The following is a 19,588-nucleotide window of genomic DNA, read 5'->3' on the forward strand; positions in this document are numbered from 1 at the left end:
CCTCTCATCACCCGCACAATTTGTCTGCCTGATGACAGCTGCACCTGTGCTGTGGACCCATTCGAGACGGGAGCAGAAATGTTTACAGAAGTGGGCCCTGCCGGAGCAAGTCCATTACCCCTGTCATAGTGGCTTTAACGCTAGAGAGTGAAGAAGTGAAGATGTGTCCGTTTCTCCCAGTATGCACTGCACGTACACTTGAGGAATGAATTTGTTTGGATGATTTGGTCTAATCACTGTTGTGGTTTTTAATGGCTGCTGAACTGTCTCTTTGCTCTGTTGACAGGAACAACAGAGGTAGAAAACTCACTCAGACAACTCACTCAACAGGGCAAACTTAACTGACCCTCCCCCCCCCGACGAGAAAAATAGGCCCCACTCCCTCCGACGATTCGAAAACAAAAAAGCACATGAGAGGGAGCGAACACAGCAGACAAACCATGAAAAAGATATATGTCGGAAAAACGGCCCTAAAAGTTTCCCGAAATGGCAGTAAACATCAGAAAAAGAGGTAAGAGAGAATGCTGCAGAACATCCCTCCATCCATCACCTCCATCCGCCACTGGGGTCCTTCCATCCCCCCCCATCTTTGTGAAGTGGTGTTGAACAACTCAAGTGTTCTTCCTTAAAAACAGAGTCATTATCCCGCCTCATCGTTCACTCATCGCCGACTGCCATTGAAATGACAGCACTCATTACCGTGTGACTCAGTAGTGGCCATTTCCAGAGGTCACTAATGTGTGATTGGCGTTATAAGCTCATTCTCTTGTCACGTAACAAACACCTGTGTTGTGCCATGTATCGTATTGCAAGGGGGGTTGTTATGGCATGAAAAGCATTCAAACACTGCAAAAACACATTGGAGTAACCGTTGACTTGAGAATGGGATGCTATTCAAATATTAGGGTATTGTTATTCCAGTTAGTCAGAAACCATTAGGTGTGAGACTTGGAGCAAGTGCAATGGTGTCCGGAGCATTGTCTGGAAATGATTAACATTCAACACTTTAGGCAATTAGGAGTGAATAATGGTATTATCAGTCCACTGACTTTTGTTTTCATTTCCGAACCAATAGCTTAGTTTTCTCTCATGTGTTAAGTGCACGCTCTGCTTGCCTTAATGGGAATTTGAAGCTATAGAGCTTTTTTTGCATGTGTATCGTCTGGCTTTGGTGGTTGTGTTTTGTGTGTGTGTGCTGTAGTAGTGTGTGTGTCTGTGTGTTTGGAATGTAGATTGGAGCGTTTTTTTTGTATGTGTTTGCATTGGTCGTGTGAATTTATGTAATTTACACAGTCACTTTATTCATTTTAATTCAAGATACCGACGTCTCCATGATTGAAAAAAAAAAACATTTAAATGAAAATTGTATCACCCTTTAATTTAGGGACTTCACTGTTGAAAGGAAACATCTTCATTTTCATCCTCTTACATTATCTTGGTCTGAACCCGCAACCTCTCCCTCCTTCTATGATCTTGTTAAGTAGATAGAGGGATGAGAGCGGGGTGACCACATCTCTCACCGCTTGCACTCTCTCTCTCCCTCTCACTCTCGCTTTCTCTCTCACTCTCCGTTATCTGTGATCTCCCGACAGATAGTCATTACCATCCTTCCTCCATCTGTCCATCAATACAGGCCCATTAGCCTGCCATGGACACTCAGATCCATCAAAAGGGGGAGGGATACGTTTCCTTTTACCTCTCACACTTACCCTTTATAACATTGAATCCCAGGTAGTGCCGAGGCTCTATAAATAGTCCACAGGGTGCTGTCTCAGTGAATTACAGATTGGAGATCACTATTCCATGAATCTGAGCCGTCAACATATATTCCTGGGATAGATTACAGTTCATAGAACCATATTGGAAAGCTGAATTCCAAAAAGCTATATATTCATTGTCAGAAATGTTGGTAATTTAGCTTTTATTGTATGAAGAACTTATGAAAGAGATTGGTGTGATTTTTCACTATCTAATCATGGCATGGGGTTGTTCAATAACAAACATGCACAGTGGGGTCTGAAATTATTGACACCTTTGATAAATAATGACTGTATAAAATAAATAATTAAAATGCTGAGCTATATTGTATGCTCCAAAAAATTGGGAAATTATAATATTTTATACGACTACAATTGCTCAGAGAAAGAGAATATTTTTATCTCGAAAAGTGACGGGTCAAAATTATTGACATCCGTAGAGATTTTTGGAAATAAAGTAGTCTAAAGTGTAGGATTTGGTCCCATATTCCTAGCACGCAATCACTAGATCAAGCTTGTGACTCTACAAACTTGTTGGATGCATTTGCAGTTCGTTTTGGTTGTGTTTCAAATTATTTTATATCCCAATAAGAAATGAAAGGTAAATTCTGTATTGTGTCATTTTGGAGTCACTTTTATTATGAATAAGAATATAATATGTTTCTAAACACTTCTACATTAATGTGGATGCTACCAAGATTACCGATAACCCTGAATGAACTATGAATAATGATGAGCTAGAAAGTTACAGAGGGTCAAAGATCATACCCCCCTGACATGCTAACCTCTCACCATTACCAATAACATGGGAGGTTAGTGTGTCTTGGGGGTATGATCATTGACCCTCTGTAACTTTCTCACTCATCATTATTAATGATTCACAATACATTATTTACCATTCATGTATCTTTCTCTGAGCAATTGTATTAGTATAAAATAATACATTTCCCCACATTTTAGGAGTATACAATATTGTTCAATATTTGAATTATTTATTTTATACAGTCATTATTGCTCATCTTTATTAACGGTGTCAAAAATGTCGGACTTCCCTGTATTTGTTTGAAATCTATCACTGGTTTCATTTCAGAGACACAAATAGTCATGTTTTTTTGCAAAATGCTATATATGGTAAATAACTACAACTTCAATTAAAAAAACAGTGCAAACATTTGTGACATCAATATATATTGTTTTTTTTTTACAAAAAAAATTAATCAACACAGTAATATGAGATATGAATGTAAAAAATTGACCTAGGACATTTTCGTCATTTAGCAGATGCTATTATCCAGACGAGAGTTATACAGTTAGTACATTCATCTTAAGATAGCTAGGTGAGACAACCACATATCACAGTCAAATATACAGAACACCAACATTTCATTCCAGAGAATGAACTACTTTGATCAGAGCCCTCTGGCCAGAAGTAGTGCACTACATAGGGAATAGGGTTCCAATTGGGACGAAACCTTAGTTGAACGTGATCCTGGAAGCCACTGTAGCCACTCTGGCTGATGATGGTGGTGTTCTGTGCTATGCAGCAAGGTTGTAGATTATTAGGTATTAGAGCTGAATGCTATTGGGAAGCCAAAGACATCCAAACCTTAATGTACTGTACCTTAGCTGCATATAAAATCATAACGTGGAGTCTCATATGTATTATTCATATGTCTCCTTTACACAAAATACTGTATATATCTGTTCTGCTTTTAATGGGCTTCCTCCTCATTTATACATCACCACTGTATGATACATGATGTTCATGAATCATCACACACGACTCCCATTATATCTTATTTATACTCCACGTGTCATAAAATATACAGTATATGCATATAATATAACATGAAGTATACCCTTGTAATATGCTACTTCAACTATGGCTGATGCCTGGTGTGTGTTTGTGTTCCTCACAGCTCTTTGCAGGAGCAGAAGGAGGACCTCCGGAAGCGTCTGTCCTACACCACCCACAAGCTGGAGCTGCTAGAGAGCGAGTTTGACTCCACCCGACAGTACCTGGAGACAGAGCTACGCCGCGCCCAGGAGGAACTCGACAAGTTCACAGACAAACTACGCAGGTGTGCCAAGCTGCAAAACCACACCCTCATGGATCTCATTGCATTGATTTGTGCGTTCATCTCTCGGGAAATATGCCCCATATTATACCGGTAGTCACATTCACAATAAGTCTTTGAATACCTCTTAAGGGTAAAGCCTTAAAACTAACACTGTGGTACATTATCATGACGGATACATAGCAGAGACATCATTAACCCAATGGGTGCAGAAAGTGTTCAATTATTAATAGTGTGAGTTGGTAAGCCGGTGTCATTGTGTGTCTCCTGGTAGAATACAAAGCAGCTACTCAGCACTGCAGAGGATCAACCAGGATCTGGAGGATAAGATCCATAGAAATGTAAGTGAAGTGTGTGTGCATGCGTGCTTGCATGGGTGTGCGTGTGTGTATGTGTGTGCATATGCGCATGCATGTTTGTGTGTACCTGTAGGTGTGTGTCTGCATGCTTACGTGTGTGAGTGTGTGTGTGTGAGAGAGCACGCATGCGCAAAAGTGCATGCATATTTGTGTACACTTGTATGTGTGTGTGTGTGTGTGTGTGTGTACATGCACACGTGTCTAAGCAAGCAGTGGCCTTTACTCTTCAGAAAAGGTAGTGAAAAGCACTGAGCAGTGGATTTGAATATGAATACACTAGCTGTTGGTACCACTGACGTTAATTACAGCCTTTTACAATAGCTTGTCCTCCTTCCTATGGCAGGATGATAGTGAGCCTATTGTTCTGGGCTAGCCCTGCGACTCACATCTTTTGTCAGATGCAGCTTTTCTAAAGGAAGCGTACAATTAACCAGCCTGCCATCCCAGCATTGTATGATCATCATGTGTCTTCTTTCTCACTACGAATAGACAGCTGAATATGTCCCCTCTCTGGATTTGTTAAGAGTTTGTAACATTAAGATGTTGCAGGCTGATAGCACAACCAGCTCTCGCTGTCTCGTGTCAGAATTCGATTTTGAAGTTGTTTAAAAAAAATGTTGAGGTATTTAAGGTTAGGTTTAGGCATTAACTCTGAATTGTTAAGGTAAAGGCTACATTTTGGGATAGGCTTTAAACAAAAGTATCAGAAAAAAACTTTATATCGCTGGATTCAAACTTGCAACCTTTGGAATCAGAGGCAGATGCTTACGCCTATCCAACATCGCTGTCCACAACAACCTAGCAAAACCAAAACCTACTTGAAGGTAACAGCGCTCACTGTTTCCCTTAATGGCCGGTTTCCACGTCATCTCCCGACGTCCTCATACATGGATGGACATTGAATACTGAATTGTATTACAGGTGACCTGGCTGGATAGCAAGGAGGAGTGGAGAGGGTCTTTGTTTCATGGAACGTAAAGGGACAGACTCATTTATCAAAGGGTTTCATTGTATATCAAACTGTGATATATATATATATATATATATGTATATATATATTTTTAAAATATATATTATGAACACAACAAATACAAAAACAGAGATATACAAACAAGAGTACATAAACCTAACAGACAAGGATATTATATATCGAATACATTTTCAATTTGTCAAAAAGTTATGGTGCGTATTCCTTTTTGGTTTTTACATTTACTGATCATTTTTTAAAAAATATTTCAATTCTATCTTAAATAATGTGAAGAGGGGTTTGTTCTCTGCCCACTTCTTTTAATGGATAAAGAATCTTCCATGAAAGATAAACAAATTAACAATGAAAGTTAAATCAGTGTCCATAACATTTGGATCAAAATAAAACATAATATCAGAGTCTTTCAAATGAACATTAATAGTCGTTTCTTTTTAAATAAAATCTTCTAACTCACTCCAAAATCTTCTGACATAAGAACAGTCCCAAAATAAATGGTCAAGAGTCTCTGGGTCACAACCACCTAACCTAGTCGAATAGTATTATATATATGTCTGCCCTTCATAAAACCAGTCTGGGTTTCGTCATCAATGATTTGGTCAAGACCTTTTTTAAGTCTTTCTGCAAAGATGGATGTACATTTTCTAACATCATAGGATCTTTGTTTGGTTTAGGGATTACAGAGATGAGGCCTTGTGTCACAAAAACAGGCAGGACCCCTAAGTCAACATCCTCCTTAAAAAGATTAAATATAAATACAACAATATCCTCCTGAAAATATTTATATAATTCAATAATAAGGCCATTATTCCCTGGAGATTTGCTCAATTTTAACTTGCTGATCCATTAAAAAAAAAATCATTAATATAAATTCATCACGAGACTTTTGTTGTATTTATCTATGAATACAACATAGATAAATGTATTTCATCTCTGAATTTTGCATAGTCTTTGGCAGAGTCTAGAAAGGCAGATATGTCACTAGTAGGACAGGCATTACTGGTATAAAGGCTACCATAGAATTACGAAACATATTTTGAAATATCTTTGGGGTTTTCATTTTCGTTGCCATCTATATTAAGCTTATAAATACAGTGCCTTGCAAAAGTATTCATCCCCTTGGCATTTTTCCTATTTTGATGCATTTACAACCTGTAATTTAAATTTTATTTGGATTTCATGTAATGGACATACACAAAATAGTCCAAATTAGTGAAGTGAAAAAAATGACTTGTTTAATAAAAAAGAGAAAAGTGGTGCGTGCATATGTATTCACCCCTTTGCTATGAAGCCCCTAAATAAGATCTGGTGCAACCAATTACCTTCAGAAGTCACATAATTAGTTAAATAAAGTCCACCTATGTGCAATCTAAGTGTCACATGATCTCAGTATATATACACCTGTTCTGAAAGGCCCCAGAGTCTGCAACACCATTAAGCAAGGGGCAGCACCAAGCAAGTGGCACCATGAAGACCAAGGAGGTCTCCAAACAGGTCAGGGACAAAGTTGTGTAGAAGTACAGATCAGGGTTGGGTTATAAAAAAATATCTGAAACTTTGAACATCCACGGAGCACCATTAAATCCATTATTAAAAAATGGAAAGAATATGGCACCACAATAAACCTGCCAAGAGAGAGCCAACCACCAAAAATCATGGACCAGGCAAGGAGGGCATTAATCAGAGAGGTAACAAAGAGACCAAAGATAGCCCTGAAGGAGCTGCAAAGCTCCACAGAGGAGATTGGAGTATCTGTCCATGGGACCACTTTAAGCCGTACAATCCTCAGAGCTGGGCTTTACGGAAGAATGGCCAGAAAAAAAGCCATTGCTTAAAGAAAAAAATAAGCAAACACGTTTGGTGTTCGCCAAAAGGCATGTGGGAGACTCCCCAAACATATGGAAGAAGGTACTCTGGTCAGATGAGACTAAAATTAGCTTTTTGGCCATCAAGGAAAATGCTATGTCTGGCACAAACCCAACACTTCTCATCACCCTGAGAACACCTTCCCCACAGTGAAGCATGGTGGTGGCAGCATCATGCTGTGGGGATGTTTTTCATCGGCAGGGACTGGGAAACTGGTCAGAATGAAGGAATGATGGATGGCGTTAAATACAGGGAAATTCTTGAGGGAAACCTGTTTCAGTCTTCCAGAGATATGAGACTGGGACGGAGGTTCACCTTCTAGCAGGACAATGACCCTATGAATATTGCTAAACACACAAGTGGTTCAAGGGGAAACATTTAAATGTATTGTAATGGCCTAGTCAAAGCCCAGACCTCAATCAATTGAGAATCTGCGGTATGACTTAAAGGTTGATGTACACCAGCGGAACCCATACAACTTGAAGGTGCTGGAGCAGTTTGACTTGAAGAATGGGCAAAAATCCCAGTGGCTAGATGTGCCATGCTTAGAGACATACCCCAAGAGACTTGCAGCTGTAATTGCTGCAAATGGTGGCTCTACAAAGTATTGACTTTGTGGGGGGGTAAATAGTTATGCATGCTCAAGTTTTCTGTTTTTTTGTCTTATTTCTAATTTGTTTCACAATAAAAATTATTTTGCCTCTTCAAAGTTGTAGGCAAGTTGTGTAAATCAAATGATACAAACCACCCGAAAATCTATTTTAATTGCAGGTTGTAAGGCAACAAAATAGAAAAATGCCAAGGGGGGTGAATACTTTCGCAAGCCACTGTAGATGTAAATTCAGAATATTTTCTTTCATACTTCAATAAATCCCAATATTTTCCATAAGACTTAAATAGTTGGGCTTTCCTCCAATTTTCTTGTATAATATCTTTGGCATCCATCTTGAAATTATCATCTTCCAACAGTCTACTATTGAGTTTCCAATAACTCCATTTTGGTTTATTAACTTCAGATCCATTAATATTTAAAGATAAGAATATAACTTTATGATCAGTAAGAATTGATGTTTCAATGCACCTTGACTATAGTATTATCTAATGAATTAGAAATCAACCAGAAGTCAATTCTTGACTGTCTGGACATGTCCTTGTTACTCCAAATTAATTCCTTTTTATCAGGATATTTAGATCTCCAAATATCGACTAATCCAAGACCAAGACATAGATTATTAATCTCAGGATTAACAATGCTGGATCTGTTAGGAGGGGGATATCTGTCAATCATCACATTAGATAGAGAATTAAAGTCTCCACCTAAAATAAATTTGATATCCTGGAATACACTCTGTACTCTATACATAACTCTATTAATCTCTTCTTCAAATTCTTGAAATAATATCCTGTTGTTTTGTTTGTTGTTGGACGCATAAATATTCCCTAGAAACATTTCACTGTTGAAATTCACTATTAAAATGAACCAACGTCCAGAGTGGTGAGTCTTACTACTGATGACCTTCCCTTTAAATGCACCTCTTAACACTGTTACACCTGCAGAGTGGTGAGTCTTACTACTGATGACCTTCCCTTTAAATGCACCTCTTAACACTGTTACACCTGCAGAGTGGTGAGTCTTACTACTGATGACCTTCCCTTTAAATGCACCTCTTAACACTGTTACACCTGCGGAGTGGTGAGTCTTACTACTGATGACCCCTTTAAATGCACCTCTTAACACTGTTACACATGCAGAGTGGTGAGTCTTACTACTGATGACTTTCCCTTTAAATGCACCTCTTAACACTGTTACACCTGCAGAGTGGTGAGTCTTACTACTGTTGACCTTCCCTTTAAATGCACCTCTTAAAACTGTTACACCTGCAGAGTGGTGAGTCTTACTACTGATGACCTTCCCTTTAAATGCACCTCTTAACACTGTTACACCTGCAGAGTGGTGAGTCTTACTACTGATGACCTTCCCTTTAAATGCACCTCTTAACACCTGCAGAGTGGTTGTTACCATATGATAACCAGATATTGTTACCCCATTGATTTTTCCAAAAACCTAAATCGGAAGAATAAGCATGAGTCTCTTGTAGAAAGTAAAAGTCTGCATTAAACCATATGCAATACAGGAAAATAGCCTTATGTTTGAGTAAATTATGAATACACCTGACATTAGTTGAACAAAGAGGTAAAGACATAAACTTCAAACAACAACCTTGTTATGCTAGTATAAGCTTTTCCTAAGGATATGTAACTCAAAAGGATTTCCATCACATTTATTAACCTCTCCAACAAAAAACAAACGAATACTGGTCATAAAGTTACCAAAGTATTCTTACTCCCACAAGGGGAAGACAATGTGTAGACTTTACAATAAGCAGTTATTCACCCATAGTTAGTGTTTAGTTTACCAGTTCTCAGGTCAGCCTTTTCTCATTCAAGTGTTTGTGTGAATTCCTTTTAATAAAAGGCTACTTTTCACCTGGCAATTAGGCAGTATTTAGGCCTACCAGTTCTGTTTGAGTTAGACTGGCTCTCTCCCAAATGTTCTGATTTGGCCGCAATTCTTTCCCAACGATGATCACTCTTGCACCGACAAAAAAATGCAGTTTTCCCTGCCTTTCGAGCTGCAGCCACCATCGGCCACAGTTTCTCTCGTGTCACTTAGTTCGCAAAGGTCAGATCCTCCGTGAACCTCAATTTTTGCTTGATGAGGAACTCACAATTATTCGCTCGCCTCCAGAGAAGATCCTGTTTAGATCTGTTGGTGAACTGGATAATGGTTGTCCTCGGTCTCTTGTCTTGATCCTTAAGTCTTCCCAAACGATTAAAGATGTTGACATTTTCCTGAAGATTGGCTTTTGATTCGGGAATGACAGCTCCACATATGTCAACAACTGTGCATTTGATGTCCTCACCCGCCTGTTCTAGAATTCAATGAAGCTTCAGGTTCCACCTGCGCTGGTATCTCTCCGCTTCATTTACCTTTTGCTCGAGTTCAGCCACCTTCCTTTCATTTTCCTGGCAGACAACTTCCACTTTCTTCATGTCACTTTTGAAGGTTTTCACTTCTCCCAAGATAAAGTCAATAGATTTTTTTATGGTCTCAATTTTCATTGTATTCACCCCAACCATGTCCTCCATGCCATTTGCCCTTACATCTATCTTTGCTGTCAAAATAATTACAATATTGTTTTGCATCTCAAGAAGTGACATACCCTCATCTTTTTCCCCTGGGGCTTGATTGGAGTGCTGGGGGTCGTTAAGTAACGTCCTGAGCGTCCACAAATTAATACATACCATTCAAACATAACATATACTAAATGGAGTGTCTCAGATTTAGGTACACAATAATACGAAATGCTATGAGATCAGGTTGCAGCAGCGTGCCGTCAAAAGAAAACTAAATGCTTGCTCATTTGGTTAGCTGCGTGATTAAATGAATCTGTTTTCAACAAATCAACTGTTTTAGATGGTTTATTTTTAATCAAGCAAGATACATAAACGCGCAATCACTACTGAGTGAATTAAAACTTCTTTGGGACTCGGGGGCAGTATTGAGTAGCTTGGATAAAAAGGTGCCCAGAGTAAACTGCCTGCTACTCAGCCATAAAAGCTAGAATGTGCATATAATTAGTGATTTGAATAGAAAACACTCTGAAGTTTCTAAAAATGTTTGAATGATGTCTGTGAGTATAAAATAACTCATTTGGCAGGCAAAAACCTGAGAAAAAAATCCAACCAGGAAGTCGGAAATCTGAGGTTTGTAGTTTTTCAAGTCATTGCCTATCAAATATACAGTGTCTATGGGGTCATATTGCACTTCCTAAGGTTTCCACTAGATGTCAACAGTCTTTAGAACCTTGTTTGATGCTTCTACTGTGATGGAGGGGGGAATGAGAGCTGAATGAGTCAGGGCTCTGGCAGAGTGCCATGAGCTGGTCACGCGCGTTCATGTGAGAGGTAGCTTGCGTTCCATTGCATTTCTACAGACAAAGAAATTCTCCAGTTGGAACATTATTGAAGATTTATGATAAAAACATCCTAAAGATTGATTCTATACTTCGTTTGACATGTTTCTACGAACTGTAATATAACTTTTCGTCTGAACTTTTGCTTGGACTTGCCTGCGCGTCGTGAGTGAACAAAAAGGAGGTATTTGGACATAAATGATGGACTTTATCGAACAAATCAAACATTTATTGTGGAACTGGGATTCCTGGGAGTGCATTCTGATGAAGATCATCAAAGGTAAGTGAATATTTATAATGCTATTTCTGACTTCTGTTGACTCCACAACATGGCGGATATCTGTATGGCTGTTTTGTTGTCTGAGCGCTGTACTCAGATTATTGCATGGTGTGCTTTTTCAGTAAAGCTTTTTAAAATCTGACACAGCGGTTGCATTAAGGAGAAGTTTATCTAAAGTTCCATGCATAACACGTGTATTTTCATCAACATTTGTGATGAGTATTACTGTAAATTTATGTGGCTCTCTGCAAAATCACTGGATGTTTTGGAACTACTGAACATAACACGCCCATGTAAACTCTTTATACATTTTGGGATATAAATATGAACTTTATCGAACAAAACATACATGTATTGTGTAACATGAAGTCCTATGAGTGTCATCTGATAAAGATCATCAAAGGTTAGTGATTAATTTTATCTCTATTTCTGCTTTTTGTGACTCCTCACTTTGGCTGGAAAAATGGCTGTTTTTCTGTGACTAGGTGCTTACCTCACATATTCATTTGTTGTGCTTTCGCCGTAAAGCCTTTTTAAAATCAGACACTGTGGCTGGATTAAAGAGAAGTTTATCTTTAAAATGGTGTAAAATACTTGTATGCTTGAGGAATTTTAATTATGAGATTTCTGTTGTTTTGAATTTGGCGCCCTGCACTTTCACTGGCTGTTGGCGACGTGGGAAGCTACCGTCCCACATATCCCAGAGAGGTTATTAACTAAATAAAAACTTCCTGTCATCACCAGACTGTCCATTTTAGAGTGTCAAGTTGCCTTTGGAACTGAAGGTCCTGGGTTTGCATCTTGGAGGATACATTTGTACCATTCTCTTTAGTGTATAGTTTTGACACACAGCGCTTTTTGCATTTATTAGGTGGCTCTTAAAAGCGCCTTTTGGTTTGTGAAGTGGCAGTGAGTGCGGTGGTGTGTACTACTGCGTGCGTCTTTCTAGAACTGAGGAGAGACCATCTCTCAGACTCTCAAGGAAGAAAGAGGTCGTTGCCCTCATCAGTGAGATGCACGCCATCCCTACAGTACTGCCCGGGGACACAGTGCTTCATGGCAGAGTGGTGGATTGTGGGCATGTTCCTGTCACAGAGAAATGCAAGCTGGCCCATGTGGAACTGACAAATGACTTATACCAAATAAATTAAATGCACACAGTACACATGGTACTTTGCCACTGTCAATACTTAAGATGTGTGTTCTGTTACAAATCTGTGAGTACTCCCACTCCCACCTGTTTTCATGTTTATACTGCCATTTATAAATGAGGACATTGTGCTCTTTTACTGGAGTTGGACAGCTGTGTACAGCATTACTTAGGACATTTGTAGCTGAAGTTTTGTTTTCAAGGATTTAGAGCACCTATCCAAGTTCAGATTTGTTCAAACTGTATGTCAATCATTTCTCTTCAGAGTTTGTACTTGTCTAATGACTGTTTTACAGGTGTTTCTCAGCAATTTGTCATTTGTTGCAGTGTTTGTAAAAGGAGTTGTCAAAATTGCTCTTGACAATCCACACCGTTATGCAGGCTTCTCTGTTTAAGCCCAGTGCTACCACACCTGATTCTACCACTCAGCTGTTCATCGAGACCATGACTAGTAGGATCAGGTGTGGTAGAACTGGGCTTGAACAAAAAAGCCTGCATAAACCTATAGCTTCTCAAGAGCAATTGTGGCCATCCGTGAATTGTATTTACAAAGTTGGCTATATCCGATGAATGTGCATTTGGTTGTAAATGTTATATTTAGTGTTAACTCACTTTTGTTTACAGGTAAGTAAACTTGTACATAGTTCATGGGTACATGTTGATTATTTGTGTATTTTCCAGGTGCTTGCTCAATTGTCTAAAGAGAGATCAGGGAAAATGTTTCCAGTTTACTCCATATTGGCTTAAAAGGGTTTCTAGTTTTTCGCTTCCCTCTGGAAAATCAGCTGTTAATATTAGATGAATACTAACAATTACATTATTTCTGTTGCCATTTTTATTTGTTGTTTGCTCTTACTTAATTAAAATGTATTGCTGTGTTATGCTGTATTATTCTAATGTTGTATAATGATGTTATATAATCACTTTCCGGTGTAAAAATGGTAATTAAAAACAAAATACAATGTTTTAAATGAGAATAGGCATTGGTCTGAAGCAGTAAAATAAAGGAAATTCACATGAGCACGACAATGCCTATTCCACCCATGCTCTACCAAGATTTTCCAGCACACAGCTTTGACCTACGACAGTAGCTACTGTATGTTGGTATTGTACTTCAAACGTTCTCAAACAGCCTAATTAATACTCTGTACTCTGTGAAGCTGCCAGTTGAAGACTTGTGAGACGTCTGTTTCTAAAACTAGACACTCTAATGTACTTGTCCTCTTGCTCAGTTGTGCAACGGGGCCTCTTACTCCTCTTTTGATTCTGGTTAGAGCCCGTTTGCACTGTTCTGTGAAGGGAGTTGTACAAGGCCGTTGTACAAGATCTTCAGTTTCTTGGCAATTTCTCGCATGGAATAGCCTTCATTGTCACACCCTGACCTTAGAGAGCTTTTATGTCTCTATTTTGGTTTGGTCAGGGTGTGATTTGGGTGTGCATTCTATGTTCCTTTTTCTATGTTTTGTATTTCTTTGTTTTGGCCGGGTATGGTTCTCAATCAGGGACAGCTGACTATCGTTGTCTCTGATTGGGAACCATACTTAGGTAGCTTTTTTCCACCTATGTTTTGTGTGTAGTTGTTTTCTGTTTAGTGTTTTGCACCTGACAGGACTGTTTCGGTTTTGTTTATTCACTTTGTCATTTTGGTTTCAGTGTTCTGTTTAATAAAAGTCACAAACACTTACCACGCTGCGCTTTGGTCCGATTCCTCCTCATCCGACGACGACACCCGTTACTGAACTACCCACCACCAAAGGACCAAGCAGCGTGGTATGGAGGAGCAGAGGGTTCAGGACTCCTGGACATGAGCTCTGCACACTGTGTCTCCAGTGCGCTGGGACTGTTCATTTCGACCTGTGCCTGCACTCTGGAGGGGCCGGGCTAAAGTGGGCATTCAGCCTGGAGGAGTGGTGCCAAGGCTGCGCACCAGAGCTCCAGTGCTCCCCCACAGCCCGGTTCATCCTGTGCCTCCTCTACGCACCAGGCCTCCTGTAGGTCTCCCCAGCCTGGTGGGCCTTGTGGCAGCCCCATGCACCAGGCTGTCTCTACGTCTCCTCCATCCAGAGTCACCCTCCAGTCCGGACCCTCCAGCGACACCATCCAGTCCGGTGCCTTCCGAGTCGCCCTCCAGTCCGGAGCCTTCCAAGTCGCCCTCCAGTCCGGAGCCTCCCGAGTCGTCCTCCAGCCCGGAGCCTCCAGCAACACCCTCCAGTCCGGACCCTCCAGCGACGCCCTCCAGTCCGGAGCCTTCCGAGTCGCCCTTCAGTCCGGGGCCCACAACGAGGGTGCCCAGTCCAGGGCCCACAACGAGGGTCCCCAGTCCGGGGCCCGCTACGAGGGTCCCCAGTCCGGGGCCCGCTACGAGGGTCCCCAGTCTGGGGCCCGCTACGAGTGTCCCCAGTCCGGGGTCGGCGGCGAGGGTCCCCGCTCTAGAGGCGCCACCTAAGTGGGCCAAGCCAGAAGTGGAGCGGGGTCTACGTCCCGCACCAGAGCCGCCACCGCGGCGAAATGCCCACCCAGACCCTCCCCTATAGGTTCAGGTTTTGCGGCCAGAGTCCGCACCTCTGACCTTAGAGAGCTTTTTATGTCTCTATTTTGGTTTGGTCAGGGTGTGATGTGGGTGGGCATTCTATGTTCCTTTTTCTATGTTTTGTATTTCTTTGTTTTGGCCGGGTATGGTTCTCAATCAGGGACAGCTGCCTATCGTTGTCTCTGATTGTTCTGTTTAATAAAAGTCATGAACACTTAACACGCTGCGCTTTGGTCCAATTCCTCCTCATCCGACGACGACACCCGTTACATTCATTTCTCAGAGCAAGAATAGACTGATGACCTTCAGAAGAAAGGTCTTTGCTCATTGTTACTATCGTTACTCATTGTGTATTTTTATATTTCTATTTTTTTCTCTCTGCATTGTTGGGAAAGGCCCTGTAAGTAAGCATTTCACTGTTAATCTACACCTGTTGTTTATGAAGCATGTGACAAATAACATTTTATTTTATTTGGGTTTTTTTGGACAAAAATAAAACTAGCGAATAGGACTGGGAGGATGAGGTTTGGCAGGCATAGTCGAAACAGTATAAGCTTCTGGAACAATTCAAAATCTCCAGTGGTAACCAGGATTTTGCTATATTCTGCCATCTTTATTCAAGGGAGTGCCAGAGCGTCTTGGCAAGTGGCAAGGACAGTCGGCTTCAGTCAGAAGCCCCAGTCAGTTCAGTGGTACAGTGTAGAAGCACCTAGAAGATGCAACTCAATTTACAACTGATGTGTGGATAATTCATTCTGGAGGGACCAGCTGCACACAATGCCAAGTTTAGGCAAGGGCCATCTTGGTGGACTTTCACCTAATTTACTCACCTAGAGTTATAAATCTTCATGGTGAAGCAGGCAGACCTGTAATTTCTGATAAGTTGACTTGACTGGAGAGAGAGAGAAGAATTGAGGCCACAGAGCTTTGGGGTACAGATAGTCGTGAAAATGCAAAGTCTAATAGCACCAGAGTCTAATAGCACCAGATGCTAATAGCACCAACAGGACGGTATAAATCCTCTTAAATGTAACTAAACGTTAGCGAAAATGTAATCGATGTCATCCCCAAAAGTAATTATTTATCATGAGAGGGCCATAAAAAAAGAACTAATAATGCTGCCTACTCAAAGAAAGATTAAAATCTCATATGATGTATTTCCTCGATTTTATATATTTTTTCTAAATATTGTATAAACAATTTATAAAATAACTAACTACATGATTTCACCTTCCTTACAAGTGTAAAATACATATTTGTATATTTAGTGCTAGAAATGTGCATATTTTCTGAAGGTCTCTCTTGTTCAAAATGTCTGCCCCAATTGCTGTGAACGTCTCAGAGTTCTAGCTTGGCTTCCTGAACTCGTTAGGAACTCGCCTTTCATTTCCTATTAATCATAAAGTGTTTTTTGTTTAAAATCTATGAATTATTTTAGATTACTTGCTATAAATCTATCTCTGAAACCACTCTCTCCTGCTGCGTTAAGATGTAAGGATTCCGGGCATATGCGTTGTTAGTGTCTGTGACGTAGGGTTCAGCCAGGAGTTGATGGAGAGTTGGAAGAGCGAATTAAATGGTAGGAGGGACATCCCAGTTTGGAGTGGTTTTAGATTTCACATCCTGCTTCACACAGGCAGAAGAGACATACTCCAGTGTCCATGAGAATCATGGCTACCACTCAAGCAAGCCATTTCCATCTATGGTGTTCACATATCGACTTATAAGCAAAAAATGTTGGTCGAACCGGTACCAGACCCACGCTGGTCCCCAAAACAGGGGAATTTACATCTAATAGCAAAAAAGGGAAAATTATTATTTTTAAGTTTAAGATTATAAAGTAATGCTGAATTATATACATGCATCATTACAGATTTACAGATGGTTGATATGAAACTGATAAAAAGTTCAGTTGAACAATGAGAATAGTTAGACTTCTGCTACGTTGTCATGTTGTCTGGAACAGAGAGTGAAATTAAGCCGTTTCAGCTAGTTCAAGGTAAGATAGTCACGAGTTGAGGCCTCTGAGAATTATGTGTCCTGTGTGACCTGAGGCACAGAGAATGATGGGACACTCTTGTATACTTTTAGACCATTTTAAGTGATGTGTGTTTAATTAAGCATGATTACACATGATATGATTATAAGCAAATATATGTAGGGTATGGCATCTGGCTGGGTTCTACTGCACTGCCACTGAAATCAAAGAAAAAACAACAATGTATTTGCAACGTGAGTCTGACATGAGCCTTTGCTCTCCTCAGTCTCAGCACCATGACGACGAGAAGAGAGCCCTGAGCAGAGAGATCATCGTGCTCAACAACCACCTGATGGAGGCCAAGCTGACCATTGAGAAACTGAGGGAGGACAATGTAAGGGCACTCTATGAGGTCAGATCTATAGGTCATCAAAAGTACGGTCACAACCCTCAAAGTGTATTGTAACAACCTTAGTATACAACACCTAGCATCTTCGCCAAGAGGTTTGGAGCTCGTTATATAAGGTGTTGGACCGAACAACACCAGAGTTCAAGTCCCGGTTCTGGCTCATCCTTGAATTCAATGCAGTGTGTTTCTTTAGAATGAATGATTTCTTAAGAACATGTTTTCTTCTAACACATTCCAACACTGTGTCTGTCCTGTAGGATCTGTACAGGAAGGACTGTAACCTGGCTGCCCAGCTGCTCCAGTGCAACAAGTCCCACTACAGGACCCAGCTTTCTGAGGTGAGTCCTCCCCCAACCACAGACATATAATTACTTGAACAGCCACATTGAATGTACCCAAGAGTCCAGGGAAATTGCAGTGGTTTAGTTATTCTTCTTTGCCTATCAGACCTGGGCTCAAATAGTACTTTGTTTTCTTTCAAACTTTAAGCACTTGGTTGAGCTTGGTCAGAGTGACAGATAGGCAAGATTTGACCTTTGGCAATTTTTCTACAAGATCCATTGCACCTGGCAAGGGCAATTTAGCACAGCTAAAGTATTTGAAAGAAAATGTATACTATTTGACCCCAAGTCTGCTGCTGCCTATTATCAACATACTACACTGGCTAAGTTAAATTAAAGCTAATGCTAAGCTGAAGCTACGGTCTTATGACTTCCTCAACCACAGCCATTGGATGGTGTTAGTGAAGCTACACAGGGAGGGAAATTCACTTGGATAAAAATCCCCTGGAGATAAAACAACCTTCATCCTTTATCTAAGCAGCTGAATCCACCTGACTTGAGGTATGGGCACGATGTGCAGTGCTGCAAATATTAGCACAAGTCTTGATCCATTCACATCGATCAATGCATGAGCCAGGATTACGGGTTAAAACCTGGGCCCTCGAACCTGAGCTGAAATAGTTCCAAACTTCCAATACATCAACAGTTTGAATCATAAGGTGATTACTCCACTGATGGATTGGTTAGGAGGTAAATATTTGACAGTGATTAACAATGGAACAGTACAGCTACATTATGTGACAGGTAAGTGAGTAATTGATGGAAGGTTGCAGAGCGCTAAGACACTATATGCATAAGGAGATGGAGATTTGAGTATGCCCAACAGTGCCCATGCTGCTTTTGTTTTCCAGCGGGAGAGGAACGAGCGAGTATTGATGAGTGCGTTAGTGCCAGGGCAGACTGGCAAGGCTTTCAGCTGTATCAGCTCTGGGCCCCCTGCCCGGCCCGCGTGGCAAGAGCAGATTTTAAAGCTGGCACGTTGCCAATACCGTTAAAAAATGCCTCAGCACATTTGGCACCATGCGCCTGAATGGAAATATCAATGCAAACACGATTCATCAGTTACGTAATGGTCATAAACTAATGCTGTGTGTGTGTGTGTGTTACTATATGGAGTGAAAGAAACAGATAAACTGATGACACCTTGGGCACATACTGTCCACTGCTGAAATGGGGTCAAAGGTTATAGTTCTACTTATGTCCTGCAGTCTGTTTGTTTGTGGACTGGAGAGTAATCAAAAGGTTATTGATGGAATGTGGTGCAACACAGAGAAATTATGCGTTTCCAGCCATGATTGAAGTGCGTTAGTCACTTGCTCCACTGCATAACAAGCATGGCTCCCGAGTGGCACAGTGGTCTAAGACACTGCAACTCAGTGCTTGAGGTGTCACTACAGACACCCTGGTTCGAATCCAGGCTGTACCACAACCGGCTGTGATTGGGAGTCCCATTGGCCCTGCATCGTCCAGGTTAGGCTGGTGTAGGCTGTTGAAAATGATTATGTTCTTTGAAAAATTGGTCCTGGAAATATGTGCAAACAATATCTAAATATCTCATGGTAATTGGGTATTTACATTGGTTAAAGCGAATGTGTGATACAACTGCTATGAAAGGATGTTTGTACAAATGTTTTGTCTTGGCTCCTATTAGCCATGAAGCTATAATTAGCTAGCTTCTCATTGCCAATTAACGATAATTGACTAGATTCCTTTTGATAACATTCTGCAAAAGCTTAATTCTTGTTGCTATGGAGAGGCAGAGGCAACAGCCACATATCAAACTAATGATCTCATGATGTACCTATGTTTACCATCCATGAAATAACTCCAGGTTACACCTCCTCAGTTATAGTTTTCAATTTCATGCCTGATCTCCAT

At 40.6% G+C, this 19,588-nt stretch overlaps 1 protein-coding gene across 6 annotated transcripts in view; it reads left to right on the plus strand.

Annotated features, from left to right (window-relative positions):
- si:dkey-174m14.3 (uncharacterized protein LOC563117 homolog) overlaps positions 1-19,588 on the plus strand; it is a 31,083-nt gene that overhangs the window by 8,718 nt on the left and 2,777 nt on the right. For 3 of the 6 annotated variants that reach the window (XM_024420666.2, XM_024420669.2, XM_024420667.2), the window contains exons 2-6: positions 287-511; positions 3,677-3,838; positions 4,110-4,176; positions 17,247-17,354; positions 17,627-17,707. In XM_024420666.2, the coding sequence (XP_024276434.2) occupies positions 411-511; positions 3,677-3,838; positions 4,110-4,176; positions 17,247-17,354; positions 17,627-17,707 (519 nt within the window). In that variant the 5' untranslated portion in view covers positions 287-410. The remainder of the gene's footprint in view (positions 1-286; positions 512-3,676; positions 3,839-4,109; positions 4,177-17,246; positions 17,355-17,626; positions 17,708-19,588) is intronic. The other 3 variants (XM_024420671.2, XM_024420670.2, XM_024420672.2) reach the window with 1 other exon arrangement.

This window comes from Oncorhynchus tshawytscha, linkage group LG05 (genome assembly GCF_018296145.1).
Source record: "Oncorhynchus tshawytscha isolate Ot180627B linkage group LG05, Otsh_v2.0, whole genome shotgun sequence".
NCBI classification, from domain to species: domain Eukaryota; kingdom Metazoa; phylum Chordata; class Actinopteri; order Salmoniformes; family Salmonidae; genus Oncorhynchus; species Oncorhynchus tshawytscha.